Source organism: Phlebotomus argentipes, unplaced genomic scaffold (genome assembly GCF_947086385.1).
Source record: "Phlebotomus argentipes unplaced genomic scaffold, Phlebotomus argentipes genome assembly contig_15, whole genome shotgun sequence".
Lineage (NCBI taxonomy): Eukaryota > Metazoa > Arthropoda > Insecta > Diptera > Psychodidae > Phlebotomus > Phlebotomus argentipes.
In genome coordinates this window covers 13,739,134-13,756,674 of record NW_026776181.1, presented here as the reverse complement: position 1 = coordinate 13,756,674, position 17,541 = coordinate 13,739,134, and the positions used below count along the sequence as shown (strand labels likewise).

General features: G+C 38.3%; 1 protein-coding gene across 1 annotated transcript; it reads left to right on the top strand.

Annotated features, from left to right (window-relative positions):
• The first annotated feature begins 1,926 nt into the window (after positions 1-1,926).
• Positions 1,927-17,156, top strand: LOC132262477 (ABC transporter G family member 5-like). Its single transcript, XM_059761751.1, has 20 exons — positions 1,927-3,822; positions 4,537-4,654; positions 4,839-5,034; positions 5,280-5,425; positions 5,804-6,042; positions 6,127-6,237; positions 7,029-7,222; positions 7,562-7,730; positions 8,159-8,259; positions 8,319-8,474; positions 8,552-8,893; positions 10,920-11,020; positions 11,079-11,377; positions 13,310-13,427; positions 14,367-14,556; positions 14,622-14,767; positions 14,837-15,210; positions 15,695-16,096; positions 16,169-16,425; positions 16,484-17,156. Exons 1-20 carry the CDS (start codon positions 3,567-3,569, stop codon positions 16,826-16,828), a joined length of 4,260 nt encoding a protein of 1,419 aa, XP_059617734.1. The 5' UTR covers positions 1,927-3,566; the 3' UTR covers positions 16,829-17,156.
• Positions 17,157-17,541: the final 385 nt, after the last annotated feature.

Here is a 17,541-nt window from a genome sequence, read left to right as displayed (position 1 = left end):
CATAATAATTTTTCCAGACAAAAGACTTCACAGGTTAACAAGTGATTCTCACTCAATATTATGCAAACCAGATATTTCCTTGCAAAACTATACTAATCTAAAAGCATCAATTAGAAAGGCTAATCATTTTAGTAGCTTTGCTAGTTAGAGTATTTCCATGAAAACTCTATGTGAAAATTATTCCATTAACATTCATGCAGAATATCTGCTCATCTTTTCAATATTTCTTCAAGGAATTTCAAATTAAAAGCGCGCTTGAGCTTTTTAACCCATTTCTGTCACTCTTAGTTTCACTGGGATTCTTAAGAGATCTCTGAACTCTGAAAAAGGTTCTTACACTTTGTCAAAACAGATGAATTAAAATATAAGCAATTGGGAGAATCCTCAAAAACCCGTTTTGAGAAACAAAAAGATTTTTTGCACTCTTTTGGAGGAATTCTTTACTTAAAATCGCACTCACGAAAAGGTTAGTAAACCTTACGAAAATGACTCTCGATAAGCCAATGGAGATAATGTGAGTATTTATGTGTGTATTATCTCGCAATAATTTCTTCTTAGTTTATCCTGGGCACTTTACCGGAGATAAAACACAACACATGAGATCATTTCAAGTGTTATTTCTTAATTGTCATTAGATTTTATAGCTTTTACACCGAGGTTTACACAATAAAAGACGAGACACTATAAAGAGATACTTTTTTGCACAGTGTGAAAGACCATACAAAAGACCATTCAATGATACAAGTGCTTGTACATAATCCAGAGATTTGAGGAAAAAGCACTGTCACAGTGTTGTTCGTCTGCCTTCCTCCTTATTATCGCTTCAATGGGTGGCAAAAAATGTTCTACTTTCCAAGTGAAATTAAATATATTGTCAGATTGCTAGGAGTCAAGCAAAATGGCCAAATGGAAGTGTCATTCGCCGTGTGCTGTGTTTGACAAGGCCGCTATGCTAAAAGCATTAAAAGTTAATTGCTAAATCGATTCTGCGTAAAACCGCGTGTGAAAATCGCTCGACAACGGAAAAAAAACTTTCTAATATGAAAATTATTAAGATGCCTCAGTTGGTGTGACAAGAAAAAAGTCAGGCCACAGTGATAAAAGTTACGAAAATTCTGACTGCATTTGAGGTCAATCGAGCAGTCATGTGATGGCATGGTTTCCCATTTTTTGGGAGGGAAGCTGTTGCTGTGCATGTTAAGGGAGCAATTGGGAAATAGTTATAATTCTGATGATTAACACGAGAGAAGAGTGCCGGCGAAATTAACATAATGCTGAACTGATTATCATCAGTAATGGCATATACAGAGTAATGTCTCTCCCACACACCATTGCAAATTGTTATGGCGCAGCAATGAGCTAATAGTACGTATATAAAGAGACTCTGGATGCTTGAGGCAGACGGGGCCACATCGCGTAACGAGGGACTTATACTAGAGTATGTATGAGAGGTCGTCGTGCAGTACGAGTTCGGGTTTCGACCTGAGAACACGCATCACACACCCGTTCGCTTCGGAGTGTTATACTAGTTGAAAGAAGCCAAGAAATAATTTAATTCCATATACAATTTCGACGATTACGCGACACTTTTCAATACACCACGGAATAAAGTAAAGTGCAGTGAATATAGTACCTCGTTAACACCTCGCTAGCATTTGATATTTGCCACCAATTGAATGGCTTTTTTTGTCTTATAATCAGTGTCTTCTCGTGGTGCTTGCGCAAATGCATCTCTTGTGCAGTTGATTCATTCACATTAGAATACGTCGTCTTCACTACATAACTCATCTCGAGTCGTCGATGATATGTACATATGTTTTCATTGATGTGAAAAGTCTCGCGCTCTAAGTCAATATTGCGGTAGGAAAAGGAATTTTGTGATTTGCTTCAGCAGTTGATCAATCAACAAATCCCATATTGTGAGTTCTTATGTACAGCTGAGGGAAAATATTCTAATGGCTTTCATATGTACACACACTATCGAACCAGGAAGTGTGCACTGAGTTCGTCAGTGTTGAACCGATAAATGATCCAAGAATGGGGGAAAATCAATAGGAATGCCAAAGAAGAGAGGCACACTTGACGGTTTTCTTTCTTTCTTTTTTTTTGGCAAAAGAGACTCTCTTCGAAACACACAGTGGAAAAGTATTGACAATAAATTTGGTGCCTGAGGGAAGGCCAAATACCAAAAATAATAGTATTTTTCCAACACTCTCAACTCGTGCTAATTGACGACTGAAGACTCTAATCAAAAGTGGTTGCGTTTGCTTCAATTAAAGACCCACCGTGTGTCTCCTCACTGAATAGACTGTTTTTTTGTACGTGAAAGAATATAAAAAGTTTTATATGTGACATTGGTGAAAACGTACCCTAAAATACGAGTATATTGCGGCAGAGGTTCGCCTTCAGCTGACACGCACACATGAGTTTATTTACGAGAGAGAGAGAGATGTTTCGTAAAATTCTATTCAATAACCGCACAATGTTCTATATGCGCGTCCGCGAAGGGCCTTAACACAAATCGTGACTTGGGTCGAATGGGTTTGTGTATCTCATCAGCAGAGACTCTCAGACGGCATTCAGCGGTCTTTGAGTGCACTTTGCAGTGGAGTTTAAGAGTGTCTCTCTTTGAATCATTTTTTTCTCGCTCCTTCGGCATAAGTGCGAAAATGGTTTTCCAGTAATTAAGTTCAGGTCACGGCTGTCCACCTTATTATAAGTTTATTGAAAATTTATGATTGCGTAACGAAGTTGGAAAATTGTGGTTGAGAGAACTTGTCAGAATTACACATTAAAAGTTTTTGCGAAATATGAAAATACCAACTTTAATTCGCACCAAACCGAACAGGGTTAGAAGTTTTATTCTTACCTGAAGCACACATTTCAACAGCTTTTCGAGAGGTGTGCACATGAAGGTCTATTCACCTTGCCTTCTTATGAGAAATCTAGCATATATCGCATTGATATACACACAGACAGACAGTTTAATTAAGTCATACATATGTAGAAAAAAAAACACAAACTACGAGTAATTTGCCATGCGGAGATTGCTATCTCTCTCCCTCTCTATCATATTAGTTATTAAAGATTGCCGAATCTTCCTGGACTTGACCACGAAATTAATTCTATATTCATACTGTTATTTAGTGGACTGGAATTCTTATGGCAGTGTCTTGGGCGATGTTTTGATTTTTCGTCTCATATTATACAGTGATGAGCGAAAAGAGAACCAATTAGTGTGGATGAAAATTCAAAATCACTCATGAACACAACAGCTAATTAGCATTTGCATTCCAGTATAAATTCGTTCTACTGTTCTAATGATCTTTTTAATTCCTATCTTAGGTTTTTCCATTCCGGCGAGAAATTTGCTGCCAAAGTCAAAAGAGTCGAGCACCCGAATAATTTATATACCTCCATATCACTCACAATCATAAACTGCCAGTTTTTTTGTTGGCTCTCTCAACTCGTGGAAAAACTACGAGGAAATATAATGTAAATTATTACTTGGCGTGAAGAACGACCACGTAAAGTTATTACAATACTAACAAAAAAAAGGCGCAAAAATGGCTAAGGTTGAAACAAAAACAAGGACAGAAGGATTTAAGTGCTGGCACAAAGATGATGGTTCCAGTTCTGAAAATTCCGTCGTGGAAAGCTGCAGCGAGACAGACAGCCAGCCGAATAACAACACCATGTTTCACACGAATAACATCGCATCGGAGATGACTTACTCGTTTCCAAGACGGGAAACCGTTGACATTTCCTTTGAGAATCTCAAATACACCGTGAAATCTGTCAACTTTAGCAAATGCAAAATTGGTGAGTAATAGCCAAAGGGTGATACGGAAACTCCAATTGTGTAATTTTCTCGACTTTCCGGAAGCGATGCTGCAACCAGATTAACACGCAAAAATGATGTTTCTCAAGGTTAATCAGTTTAAAATTATACCGAGATCAATTTGTTAAGACTTCAGCTTGAAGTTCTATTGCTGTGGGATTCGGAATGTTTTTCATTGGCGCAAAAACGAGGGAAATGTATTTCTTTGCAATTGAATGTACTTCAATAAAAAACAATGTTAAAGAATTCTTCCACTGATTTGCAATACAATAATATAATAAAGCTACGGATTTAATTCAAATTGCAGCCCGGCATGTGGAGATAACAAGTGTAATTTGCAGCACCTTTAACAATTCACACTGAATGTCATCATCTTGATTCTAGATTATAATGGATTTTACAAATATTATCGGATAATCTACTAGCGCGTGTTTTGCGGGTGATTCAGCTCAAACTTTGCTATTTGCATCACTATTTCCGCAGCGTCATATTCATATGTATGTTGAATTTACTTAGGAAAGAGACAAATCAAACAAACTCACTATCAGCTCGAAAACCATTTCAATATTTACTGAGATAGGAGAAGTCGCGAAAAGGAAGATTGCAAAAATTCTAGACATATGTGTGCTTAGTGTGCTTTTATTATGTAAAATATATTCACTTCTGGACGTTTGTCTTCTGGTTATGCTTGGCAGAAACAAAGGAAATCCTTAAGGGTGTGTCAGGATCATTTTCTAGTGGAAGACTGACTGCCATAATGGGTCCGTCAGGCGCTGGGAAGAGTACTTTACTCAATGTATTAGCGAGTTATGTGTGAGTATATCATGAATCAATCAAGTGCACAATTTCATTTATATAATATAATACGCAGAGAACTATCAATCACACATTTTTAATGCTTAGTATTGAGTGTTTGATAACGGAGAAAAGGCCACGTTTCCCATTTCCCAGTGTCAAGGCCACGGGAAATGTACTGACGATTGCATCTGCATTTCAGGGAACGTGGCGTCACGGGAACAGTGACAGTGAATGGGAAGAATCGGTCCGCCAATTCGCAGAAGTTCAGAGAGATGTCCGCATATATTCACCAAGATGACGCTCTTCGGCCTTGGCTGAAGGTGTCAGAGGCCATGATCGTGGCGGCTCATCTAAAGTTGGGCTACAAAGTCACGCACGACTACAAGATCAATTTGGTGAGCAACAATTGTATAGTGAAAAAGATGAGTGCACTTCCACAGTCATTAAGGGTGGAAAGTAGCATGTTTTTCAAACACATTTATCATATTTCGATAACCCGGAAAAAATTGAGGGCATGTGCTTTATTCTCCATTCTTGAAATAAAAACCAATAAAACGCACAATGTGGAACATAATTTCTACACTCTTAGTGCTATGAAGTGTACAAAAGTTAACGCATTATTTTTACACTTTCTCTCAAGGTGAGACAAATCTTGACACTTCTTGGACTGGAGAAGCGCTACAACACTTTCACAGCTAAACTGTCTGGCGGCCAAAAGAAGCGATTGGCAATCGCATTAGAGCTGATAAACAACCCACCGATTTTATTCCTGGATGAGCCGACAACGTAAGTTATCACCTCTAATTGAATATAACAGCAGAATCGCGTGTGTAATTGAATTGCACACTCAATTTTTAGAAGAATCTAACATGTGGCTTTGCATATCGTTTTCCTCATGATTTGCTAATGGAGATAATTTGCTTAATATTGCTAATAAAATTGAAGTTTACCTCCAGAGACACTCGAAATTTTCTTGTTTATGTTTTTACATCACATTTCAATTCTGTGAAGTTATCTCACTATGATCTAATGGGTTAAGTCTCTTTTTTTTAATTACTGTGATCTCTATTTCCTGTGACAATTAAAAGTGTGTGATTTGTCAAAGAACCCAACATCATCTGATGCCAATTAAATCGCCTCTCTTTACGTAATCACTGATTGCAGAGGTTTAGACAGCTCGTCTTGCACACAGTGTATTTCTCTGCTGAAGCTCTTGGCGCAGGAAGGTCGAACGGTGATTTGCACAATTCACCAGCCAAGTGCACTGCTGTTCGAGATGTTTGATGATCTCTACACTCTGTCGCAAGGATACTGCATATATCAAGGGTCCGTGAGGGAATTGGTTCCATTTCTCAGTGATATTGGACTTCGTTGCCCGAATTATCACAACCCTGCGGATTTTCGTGCGTATAAATCAAGTATTTTGCACGCATATTTAGTGGACAAGTGGACGACCTTTCAATGCATTTATGCTTCTGTCTTTGCAGTTATTGAAGTCGCGAGTGGCGAGTATGGCACAGATATGTCAAAGATGTCCATGATTGCCTCCAATCGTAAGCGCGAAGATGTCAATGTGAAACGTGTAGAAATACCTTCGGGTGAGTTAAATGAACAGTATTTAATTGATTGGGCGTCATTAAAGACCTCTATTATTATCATTGAAGCGGATTTATTGCAATATTCTCTGCATCATTGAGGATTTCCCCTCTGTGAGGAGGAGAATCAATCAGCACTTTTTGTGAATGATCTGCTAGTCGATAAAATAATTGATTTCATAGTTCATCTGTCAGACAGTTTAATTGCTATATTATTATAGCGTTGAACTTGTCGTGAAACAGAGTCTCAACACTACTTTAAGAATTTACTACCGTCAATCATATTCTCACTCGTTTGCGGAGTGTTTGAAAATGACAGACAGAAATGTAAATTTTATATTTGCAGAATATTTCGGAAGAGCAACATAGCTTGATTGTCTTTAAGTGCAAAAAAATGCGTGAAAATATTACCTCAGTACACATGATTATCTACTGAGTCACTTGAGAGAATTTTGTCGTGTTTGATTTCGTGACTGTCAAGTTGAAAAATTTCAGCTTAGGCATATTTTTCGTCTTGAATCAACACTTGACATACTTGTTGGAGGAATAATTTCCAAAAGTGCTTCACGAATTTCAATGTTTTGGTCATACACTTGAATTCAGCAGGTGGAAAAGGTGGTGAAGAAGTCCACAACGGGTTCTGATCGGTTTTCTAGTCATTGCCATTTCGGCTCTTGCACCACAGCGCTATGTTGAAATTAAACTACATAGAGGTGTACTAAAACCAAATACGTTAAGTCAACATCGAGTCGCATTGCAACATGATCGTGAATGGTCTTTTTATTCGATTGCAGAGAGTGAACTTGAGAGCAGCGGCATAGATTTCATTCCGCCACCCGAAAGTGGCGGCGTTATCCTTGCCGAGACGGAAAGGCTTAAGGACTTCAAAGGAGTGTCAGGACAGCGCAAGCCAACACAGAGAGCTTCTGTGCTGATGCAGTTCATGTTGCTATTCTGGAGGAACATAATTTGTCATAAACGCCATAGTGTGAGTGAAAAATTAATATTCACACTGCGTCTGATTGTTCTAGAGTGGAATTTGCTTTGACGAAAATTGCCATACTTTGCATTGAATTGGAAACAAAGACGATGGGAAAATTGAATAGTGTTTAGAAAATACTTTGTTAATAATCTATTTATAAATTGGCGATAGAATACTCGATGCGATGGAACGGAAAAGTGGGGTTTTTGCACAAGTTTGAATTGTTTTTAATGTCGCTTGCGAGAGAAGTTTAGATAAATGACGTGTGATAAATGATTGTGTGTGGGACAAATGTCTGGAAATTCTCAATGAGGTCACTCAGTAATCCTTCCTTTTTCTCAACAGTATATTTTGATCTGCCGCATATTAGCACACACGATTATAGGAGCTCTTTTTGGCTACTTGTACACCGGCGTTGGAACCTTGGCCACAACTGTCTTCGGGAATTACGTTTATTTGTATGGATCGATGCTACTGGTTGTTTACACTGGAAAAATGTCTGTGATGATGTCTTGTAAGTTGCAATAGGGGGAAAATTGTATGAAAAACCCTGTTTCACACCATATTAATCATACTTTATTAGACTGCTATAGTAAAAGTAATCTTAGCACTTTTCAATACAAAGTTGCATGCTTGATTGCCTTTTTAATTATATGCAAAATGATGAGCTTTATTGAGTCTTTATACAAATACAAGCTCAGTAATAAGGTGAAGAGTCCATGAAATCGCTTGAGATTTCATAACAGAGTGCTGCAAAAAAGCGCTAAAAGTATTATGTTTACAACGTGCTTGTGAATTCGCGGTCAGATTCGACAGCTTGAATATGAGCATAACATGAAATAATAATGCAATAGAAATAAAGATGTCCTCGCTTTAGTCTTAGATAAAGTGGGTTTTTCTTCTGATAATTATCTATAGAGTAATTTTTCACCTTGATTCCAGTTCCAATTGAGATGGAGATGCTGAAACGGGAACACTTCAATAGATGGTACAAATTGGGGCCTTACTTCTTCTCTATCATCCTCTTTGAAATACCATTTCAGGTGAGGAATTTAGGTTAACCCAAATATGCTGATTATGAAGAGAGTCTTGTTTTTTTCAGATGATCTGCGCGAGCACTTATCTAGTGATTAGTTACTGGTTGACAGGGAATTTCAGTGAAGATTGGAGGTTTTTCTACTTTATGGTTCTAGCTCTCTTGGCAACTCTCAGTGCTCAGAGTTGGGGATTCTTCTTCGGTGCCACTCTGCCAGTGAAGGTATAATATCTTCAAATAAGCTCTGTCTTCAGTCTGATGTCTAAGAATCTCTCTCGCTCTCTCTTTCTCCCAATTAGATCGCCGTTTTCGCTGGACCAGTCGTTGCAGTTCTCTTCTCTGTCTTTGGCTTCTGCAACAGATACATCGACATCACACCACTCTTCCGATGGATGTGGCACATCTCTTACTATCGCGTGGGCTTCCACGGGATCCTCAACACTGTTTTCGGGATGAACAGGAAGGACTTGACGTGTCCCGAAACAGCAATGTATTGCCACTTCAAGAAGTCCAATGTATTCCTTACAGAAATGATGATAAATGACATCACAATGGAGGGTGGAATCTTCATGATGTCGCTAGTCATCTTTGTGATGCACTTGCTAACCATTTCAGTTCTCTGGGTGAAACTTAACAAGAGATAGGGTATCTGTTTAGCTTAAAAGCAACCTCATAGAGCTTAAAATTTCGTCCGAATTGTATTTTTCACCCGTAAAATGTACGGAAAAATGTCTTAATTGAATTTAGCATGACTTAGGGATTATGTAGAAATCTACATAAATTGATTACGAGAGGGGTTTTTTTTATCTAATTGATTTCCTTGCAATAATGTGAAACATTCTTAACGTTTTTCATGGTGATCCTCGAATTATATTGCCAAAATTTTCCATTGAAACTTGGCAAATTTTATGTTTGTAAATTTTTTACACTTTGTTATCTGTAACTTAATGACAATAAAAATCTTAAAATGTTTTATACAAAATTGTCGTAATAAAATGTTTGGAAAAATAAGAAACGATGCATTTTTATTATCACATATTAACTTCTTTTATTTTAAAGAAAGCTGTAGAATTTTGCCAAGATTGCGGCTAATATGAGAATATTAAATTATTTCTTTTCTGGATTTCAAATAAAATTGCATAGTTCGATTTTCCAGCTTTTGCCTAAGTTCAGGATTTTTTTGCCAATGTTTGAATGAAAAACCGAAATCCGCGACCGTTTCTTTTGCTGATTTTCTGAGTGAGCGGAAAATGACTCCAAACAGACTGTCGTAAAAAGCTAAGCGGATCACAGCGTCACTTCGTTGTCATTGATAACATATCGTGTCAGTCGCGCTTTATCGCTGGCGATTTTCAGTCGAAGATAAAACAAAAGAGCCTCTAATATTCACTCATTTTTCATTTAGGTTCGTGAGTTACAGGAAAACCTACCGTGTAATTGACTTTTCTTGGAATCACCGCATGAATACGCATAATTTTGCTCTATTCTCTCTCATTATTCTTAGCGTGCTGGTGACTTTTCAAAGTGCATTTTAGATGTTTGTTTTCTTTGCTCAATCTATTCACTGTCAACACTGTCAATTATTAAACGAGGGTATTACGAAGCAAAATAGAGGTTAAGGAAAAATATATTTCTTTACTTTTTGCGGTGTTTTTATATTGTTTCCGAATGAGTATCAAGATATACATTTTTTTATTAATTTTATTTCATAATTTGGGAACATTTTTCAGTGAAGTTCCATAAGAATTTGCATGAAACTATAATGAGGATTAATTAGCGTAGAGAATATTTGCAATACCACCTTGACAACATGAATAGAAAGGAGGATTTCCGGTCCTTCTTCGCCAATACAAATTTAACAATACAAATAACAATATTTTTTTATTGTATAAAATAAATATAGAACAAAATACATACTTTTTCTCATAGTAAGAAAACTGGTTATTTTACTTCTCGTAAAACTTTATTCATTAAGAGGCAAGAAAATTCTTACATAATGATCAAATTTTTTGCTAATTCTTTTGTGTATATTTTGTTTGGATGTATTTCTTTTCTTTTTTTGCACTATTCACTGCTACCTTTGAAAATCTACTTGAACTTGACATAGAGACAGAAAAAGAGTGGCCACAGTCTCTTATTTGGCAGCTCAATTCGAGCAGTTTGTTGGTGCAAGAGCCTCTGTCTTTGCGGTCTCTGCAGCTTTCGTGTTTGCGATCAATCAAAAATTAAAAGTCAATGCATGAGTCGTTCAATGTAATATCTCAAAGTGTGTAATTTTCTTGCTGTATGCACAAATTCTTGCATACGAAAAATAATAACATGATCACACGATCTGCCACCACAGGCACAAGTCCGCTTCATTTATGTATAAGAAGGCAGCATGATTACTTGTGGCTGGGGTACTTTTGTCGTGTGGCGCTTGTGTTTGTTATACCAACAGCGGGAAAACACACTCGCTCTTGACTTGATAGTATGCTTTATTCAGTACATTTGAGACTACGCATCGTGCAAGTCGGTCTTCGGGTGGAAAGTGAATTTATTTCTTTGCCACACAAAGCCTTGTACCACATTTCCTTGCCAGTTGCAAAGAGGAGGACAAGTGTAGAAAATTTCAAGCATTCCGCTCAAATATTCTAATGTGATCCGCATCGCAAGTGCAATTTTCAGGAAGATCGATGCATTTTTCTGTGTGATTATAGAAAGTTTTTCACACTCACGGGAGGAACAGAAGAGATAAAGAAGATTGAATACCATCTAAGTTGCGATCAGTAATGTGATTGACTCTGGAGAAGTTCGAATTTTTCTTGAAGCTGTGATTAGATAAAGAAAAATGTTGCCGTCACAGTCAGGCTCGTGCAGTGATGTGATGCTAACAACAGTGGCTGAAGACGCAGGAATGGATAATTCTCAGCAATCAGATGTTTCTCAAAATGACCTCCAAGAGGAATCACCTGCTATAAAGAAGAGCTTGGCGGAGAGACGACCAGTTGCTCTGCGCCTTAAGCCACTAGCACAGTCGCAGAGTGACTCTGAGTGTCTCACGGACGCGAAGAGAGAAGTTAAATCGCTGGATTTGGGCTTCAAAAATATGAAATACACCGTCAAAACAGGATTAGTTAAGCGAGGTTCGTGTGAAATTGAAGGAATCATCAAATTTCATTACATGAGGAAGTGATGAGTGAATCCGCATATGTCGAAAGTGATCACATTATTAGCACCCACAGAAGTTGAAAAGATTTGTAAAGCGCATGCATTGCGAATGAGCTTATCTTATTTCATGATTATAGGTCATGAGGGGACAATGAGAAGTACATAAAATTCCATTTCAACATTTTCGTGGAGGGTTAAGCCATATCGGTCACAATTTAATCGCACTTTTCATGCCTCATGCCTCAACTTTTACAATTTCTGATTTATGCTCAGAGCAGCAAAGGGTCAATTTCAGCATGTCTCTTGCGAAAAGATGTTTTTTTCCTCTGTCATTGTGCTCTTAATAAGTTCGTTTTATGCTCCAATTGAATATTTTTTTTGGATTCGGCCAGTGTTGCTGGCTTTTTTGGCCAAGAATTATGAGGCAACTAATTAATTGAGGAGTATGCAAAAATCTGATAAAAAGGAAAGGTCGTCGAGAGTTTTTTCACCTCATTCTATTTTCTCCCACGAATTCAACTTGATACTCGAATACATTTTCATTAAGCATATGTGCTTCATATTGCTCAATATATAAATAGTCCATGTGACCATACAGTCGCGGATTTCTTGAACAAGAGACCCAACCCCAAGGAATATGTATGCGTGCATTCTCACTTGGACACTGCGAAGTGAGTGTTGAAGAAGAAAGCAGATGAGGAATCTGTCTATCCACATGTTTTCATATACACAGTCATTAAGTAGTCGTTCAGAATTTCTTTGTCACGCTCTATCTGCTCAGAGACAATACAAAAGAATATCAACAGGTTTGCCTAAGCGAGAAAGATCGCGCGATAGACTTCAGGAAGAAGAGTATTGCTAGAAGAAGAAAAACTGTGTGCGAAAAATCAAGGATACCGACTTTTTCTTCAGTCAACATGCTCAATTCAGCTCTAAAGCGCTCCACAGCGCGTACATGTTTAACCTAACAGAGAGGGTGAGAGGAAGACAGCTACAGAGAGAGTGAGGGAGATGGAGAGCTACTATGCTTCCACCAAAAAATATAGTCAAGTGAATTTGGACATTAATTCGCAACATCACTGCATGCGATGACCGTGGAGAAATTACATTGAATGAACGTGATATCTTGTCTGACTGAAGTTTGAGAGAAATAAAGGAATGTACCCGTATTAATAGACTCTGTTATCGCATTTATCGCCTCCAGTACTTTGCAAGACCTATCATCGATGTCTATCACGGTCACACCTGGGAGAATGTGCGAAAACCACCTGGGAACTTTCTAGTCTTAATCTTAAGAACGGAGATACTGGAGAACGAGACCCACAGGCCATATCGCCTGTTCTCGTTCTCAATTGTCCAAGATACCGCGAAAATTATACACCCAGCAGAATAGGAGTAATGTACACATTGGCAAAATCATTATCAGCTGGAGAGTCACGAGCAAAAAAAAAGTCGCTGTCGAGTACTACACGCTCTTTGTCAGTAATTTTCTCTGCGTGCGTCTCTTATCGTTGAGAAACTTTTGCCGTTACTGACTTCAAGTACATGTAAACTAAAAATGAGAGATAGTTAGAATCAGTTGGTAACACTTAAAATATTAATAATTCATATATAATTACTCAGACCCTTATCTTAAGAGAAGATCCTCGTTCTCAAGATTTCTCACTATATTCATTGTCATGTCCCATTATAAGAGCTATTTCATTTAGAGGATAGGACTTAAATTGCACCATTTAATTATAATGAGGCGTAATAATTATATGGTGTATTAAAGAGACTATTTAGTGGCATGAAGTTGTTCACTTAAAGAGGCAAATAAGCTTTTCTACGTCTTAATTAAGGAGTCAGTAGTGTAAATGTAAAATTGTAATGAGTTTCTTCTGATTTTTTTTCTCTCTCCCAAACAGAAGACAAAGTTATACTGGATGACATAAATGGGGACTTTAAGGCAGGGGAATTAACGGCGATTATGGGACCATCGGGAGCTGGCAAGAGTACATTAATGGACATCTTGGCGGGTTACACGTGAGTATCATGCATTATTATCATGGTAATTGCGGGGAATTTTGATTTGGATTAGCTTTTTTACCAGTGTGTGGGTCACCTTTAGAATATTTCTTATATGAGCATGACATAGTATAAAACCGATTGGTGTGATCCGATATTTATGAACTTTAGAACTTAATAATGCCAATCAAGTCGAGATATCCGCCATTATCCCCAGTACTAAGTTTCATATTTATGAAAATACTTACACAAAGCTCTAAGCAAAGGCGAGCACGAGAGTGAATACCCTTACAACAATGTTATTCATTAAGTTTTCAAGTGCTTCAGCACTTAGCGAAGCACTGGAACCTACTTAACTTTGTTCGTGGTATCAATTTTAGTTTTCCTTCTCTCAATGCAGTGTTATTTTAGTGATGTAAGCTGAAAGCAAACTCTCATTACAAGAGATTATCTTCAATTTTGATGACGCATAATGATAGTGACAAGAACGCATAGTTGTGGTTTAGTGATAAGGCAAATTCTATGATTACATGGTACATTTTGGTGATTTTTTTCGTAGTTCATGTTGCTGAAATGTAGCAAAGCTTACTATCGAAGCCTTCCGCTGACTGGGCATTAATCATGAAGGACTTTGTATAGTCTCTAGAGAAGGTGTTTAACAGCAATAATCCTCCCACTACAATTTTTGCAATGGGAAGTAAGCGCTTTATTTCCTTGAGTCGCTTGGTGAACCTCTTGAAGAGCTTTCAGTTGAATTTTTAACATAATTTCGGCTTAGCGGAGGTGAATTTTGAGGCAAAGAGATAACAATGTTACAATGCTATTCGAGTTCGTCTGCACTGAAAACGTGTGTCTATCGGAGTTCATGCGGTGACTCATGAATGGAGGCACTATTGGATGTCTGAGTACACTGCACTGACTCTTTGTTTTGGTTTTTTTTTCTCTCTCTTTTTCCAGTACCACCAATGTTTACGGGAAAGTGACGGTGAACGGCAGGGAGAGGGACATTCGACGCTATCGACGACAAACGGCCTACATTATGCAAGATCACAATCTACAGCCAGTTCTAACAGTGTGGGAAGCCATGCATTTCTCAGCAAATCTCAAGATTGGGTGTGATATGAGTGCGGCAAAAAAGCGTGCCAGAGTAATATATTGACATTGTCATGCGCTGATGAGCTTAATTGACAAAATGCTTTAATGCCTTTGCAGATCAAACAAATACTGAAGGCAATTGCGCTATTTGATGTCCGCAAAACGAGAACGATGAAATTGTCTGGAGGCCAGAAGAAGCGTTTAGCCATAGCTCTAGAACTCGTCAATAATCCACCAATAATGTTTTTCGATGAGCCAACAAGGTTTGTGCGATCGCCTCGATCGACACTTGCAGTGTGAATTCTAATTTGTCTTTCCACGTTTTTTTCCAGTGGTCTCGATAGTTCGACATCGACCCAGTGCGTGTCCATATTGAAGCAGCTCGCCGAGGAGGGACGCACGATCATTTGCACGATTCACCAGCCATCCGCTCTAGTCTTTCGCATGTTCGATCACTTGTACGCCATCGCAGAAGGCAAATGTATCTACACGGGAAGCGTGCAAAATGTGGTGCCCTTCCTCATGGAGCTCGACCTCAAGTGTCCGGAGTTCTACAATCCATCGGACTACTTGCTTGAAATATCCACGCATGACTACGGAATGCAGAACGATCGACTTGTGGCGAAATCTCAGAATGGCATGTGCTGCACGTACAGGAGCAAGAAATCAAGGAACTCATCGCAAATCTCCGCGATGACCAAAGTCGGTGAGTGTCTTGAGAGTCACTTTTATGACTCTTTCGAAGAGAATCCCATTTATTCTCTCGTGATTCAACAGATGATAGAATAAGTACGTGTTATTTGTCATTTGATACGCAAGATTAAGTTTACATAAAGGAAGAGCGAAGTGGATTTGAACAAGAAAATGACATTTCAATTAAACATTCACATCAAAATTCCAAAGGACAACACGTGCAGCATATATTTGTCAGAAAGTAGATAAAACAATGTTTTTTTCTCAGGTTTCTCAGTCTTTGGAAGGCAATTTGAATTTAAAATTTGCTTTCCAATCTATCCTCATCTCCCCTATAGAAAAATCATCTGTATCACTTTCGCCTTGTAGACTAGAAAATGCAATACAACGCAATATTCTAATCTATTTTAAGACTCGCATGATTAACAATGCATACGACTGCATGATCTCTATCTTCTCATTAATGGACGAATCTAATTTCTTGCATTCTTCCTTAGAGCAAATGATGGCGAATGGTCTGATAACGCCAGTGAGAGCTCCAAGCTTAGCTCACACATCGAAAGTGCCTCAAACACCTGTGATGGAAATAATGCAATTGAAACCAAAGAAAGCAGGACTGAAGATTAACCCGAGCAAGTGCTGCAAGCGCGACGATCGCTACCCAACGACCTTCTTCAGGCAGTTCTACATCATTCTCCTGAGGACATTCCTCATCCTGTGGCGAGACAGATCGCTCACGGCGATGAGGGTGAGCATCCACCTCTTCGTGGCGCCCATAATTGGGCTGCTGTACTTCGGAATTGGGAATGACGGCCACCACACTTTCAACAACTACAAATATGCCTTCTTCTCCATAATGTTTCTCATGTACACAGCGTTTAGTTCTATCATTCTCGTTTGTAAGTTGAATGTTTATTGACAATTTTGCTTTATAAGGCCTAAAACGTGTATTTTTTTACCACAATTTCCAGTTCCTCTGGAGTTGCCGATCATCAAGAGAGAACACTTCAATCGATGGTATTCCTTGAAGGCATACTACGTAGCCATGACCTTAGCCGATGTTCCTGTGCAGATAGTTTGCGTATTCCTGTACACCTTGATAACGTACTTGATGACGGCTCAACCTCTTGAGATTCAGCGATTTATACTCTTCAGCATCACTTGCTTGGTGGTCTGTTTTGTTGCACAAAGTATTGGTCTTCTCATTGGATCTCTCTTTAGTGTTAAGGTGAGTGACATAAATTTATTTATTTCGCATGAATTTACATGATTTCCTCCACTTTCAGAATGGCGCAATCTTCGGGCCTTTCTTCATCTGTCCCTTCCTCATCTTTTCCGGCTTCTTCATCCACTTGTCGGACGCCCACCCAATAATGCACTGGCTCTTCCACATATCCTTCCTGAAGTACGCCTTGGAAGGTGCTTCGTTGGCGCTCTTTGGCTTCAATCGACCAAAAATGGAATGTGATAGACTCTTTTGCCAATTCGTGTTGCCAGAGAAATTCATGAAGACCATTAAGATGGACGAAGCCAATTTCTGGGTCATTCTTGGAGCAATGACAATCATATTTCTCTTCTTCCGCGTCACAACGTACTACGTCATGCTCTACAGATTGAGAAACAAGAGTTAAACTCAATTTATCTAATAGGTAGACACTATTTATCGTGCACATTCCGCACATTCTAAGGAAATGTTTATTCTCACTTTTCTATACCTTTCAAGCAAATTTATTGTGCAATGTAGTCCTTTAAAATGTGGAGAATTTTTTTTTTGATTATCTTTAACAACTAGATAGGGTAGAAAAATCGTTGTATTCTCGACAGTTTAATGTCCCCCAAGTTAGCTTTAAAATGTAACATCTCGAGGGATTATTGGTGTGTAAATACATATATTTTGTGAAAATCGAGAGTATCTTTCTTCTTGTGAGTTATGTAAGATAAAATCCAAAATATTGCAAAATAAAAGGTCATTGACATCCGCGATTAACGCCTAAATCATTGGCTTGAGAGTAGGCGTAAATCTACTTTTGACACTTCTAGTGGCGATTTCGACACGATCGCGTTCATCGGAAGGCCCGATTCATGCCGAAACCGGCTTGTCAATGAACTACACCACTCACGAAATTCCACTTCACAGTGTGCGAATGCGATTAGTATATAAGAAGAAGTATAAACAAAAATACATTCGTCCATTCTTCTACAACTAACACTACGTGAAAGAATGATTACGTTCACACCACCACGTGTAATGAATTACATTGAGATGATCTGCAGAAAATGATTAATCGAAGGATGCAATTCAGTATTTCATTCATCAATTTCATATAATTTGCATTTAATTGAA

Bases quoted from the DNA above. Each gene is read 5' to 3' on its own strand.
- LOC132262477 (XM_059761751.1), top strand. From the start codon at position 3,567: ATGGCTAAGGTTGAAACAAAAACAAGGACAGAAGGATTTAAGTGCTGG. The intron at 5,426-5,803 runs GTAAGTTATCAC...CACTGATTGCAG, and splicing joins TTCCTGGATGAGCCGACAAC to AGGTTTAGACAGCTCGTCTT. The intron at 7,223-7,561 runs GTGAGTGAAAAA...TTTTCTCAACAG, and splicing joins TTTGTCATAAACGCCATAGT to TATATTTTGATCTGCCGCAT.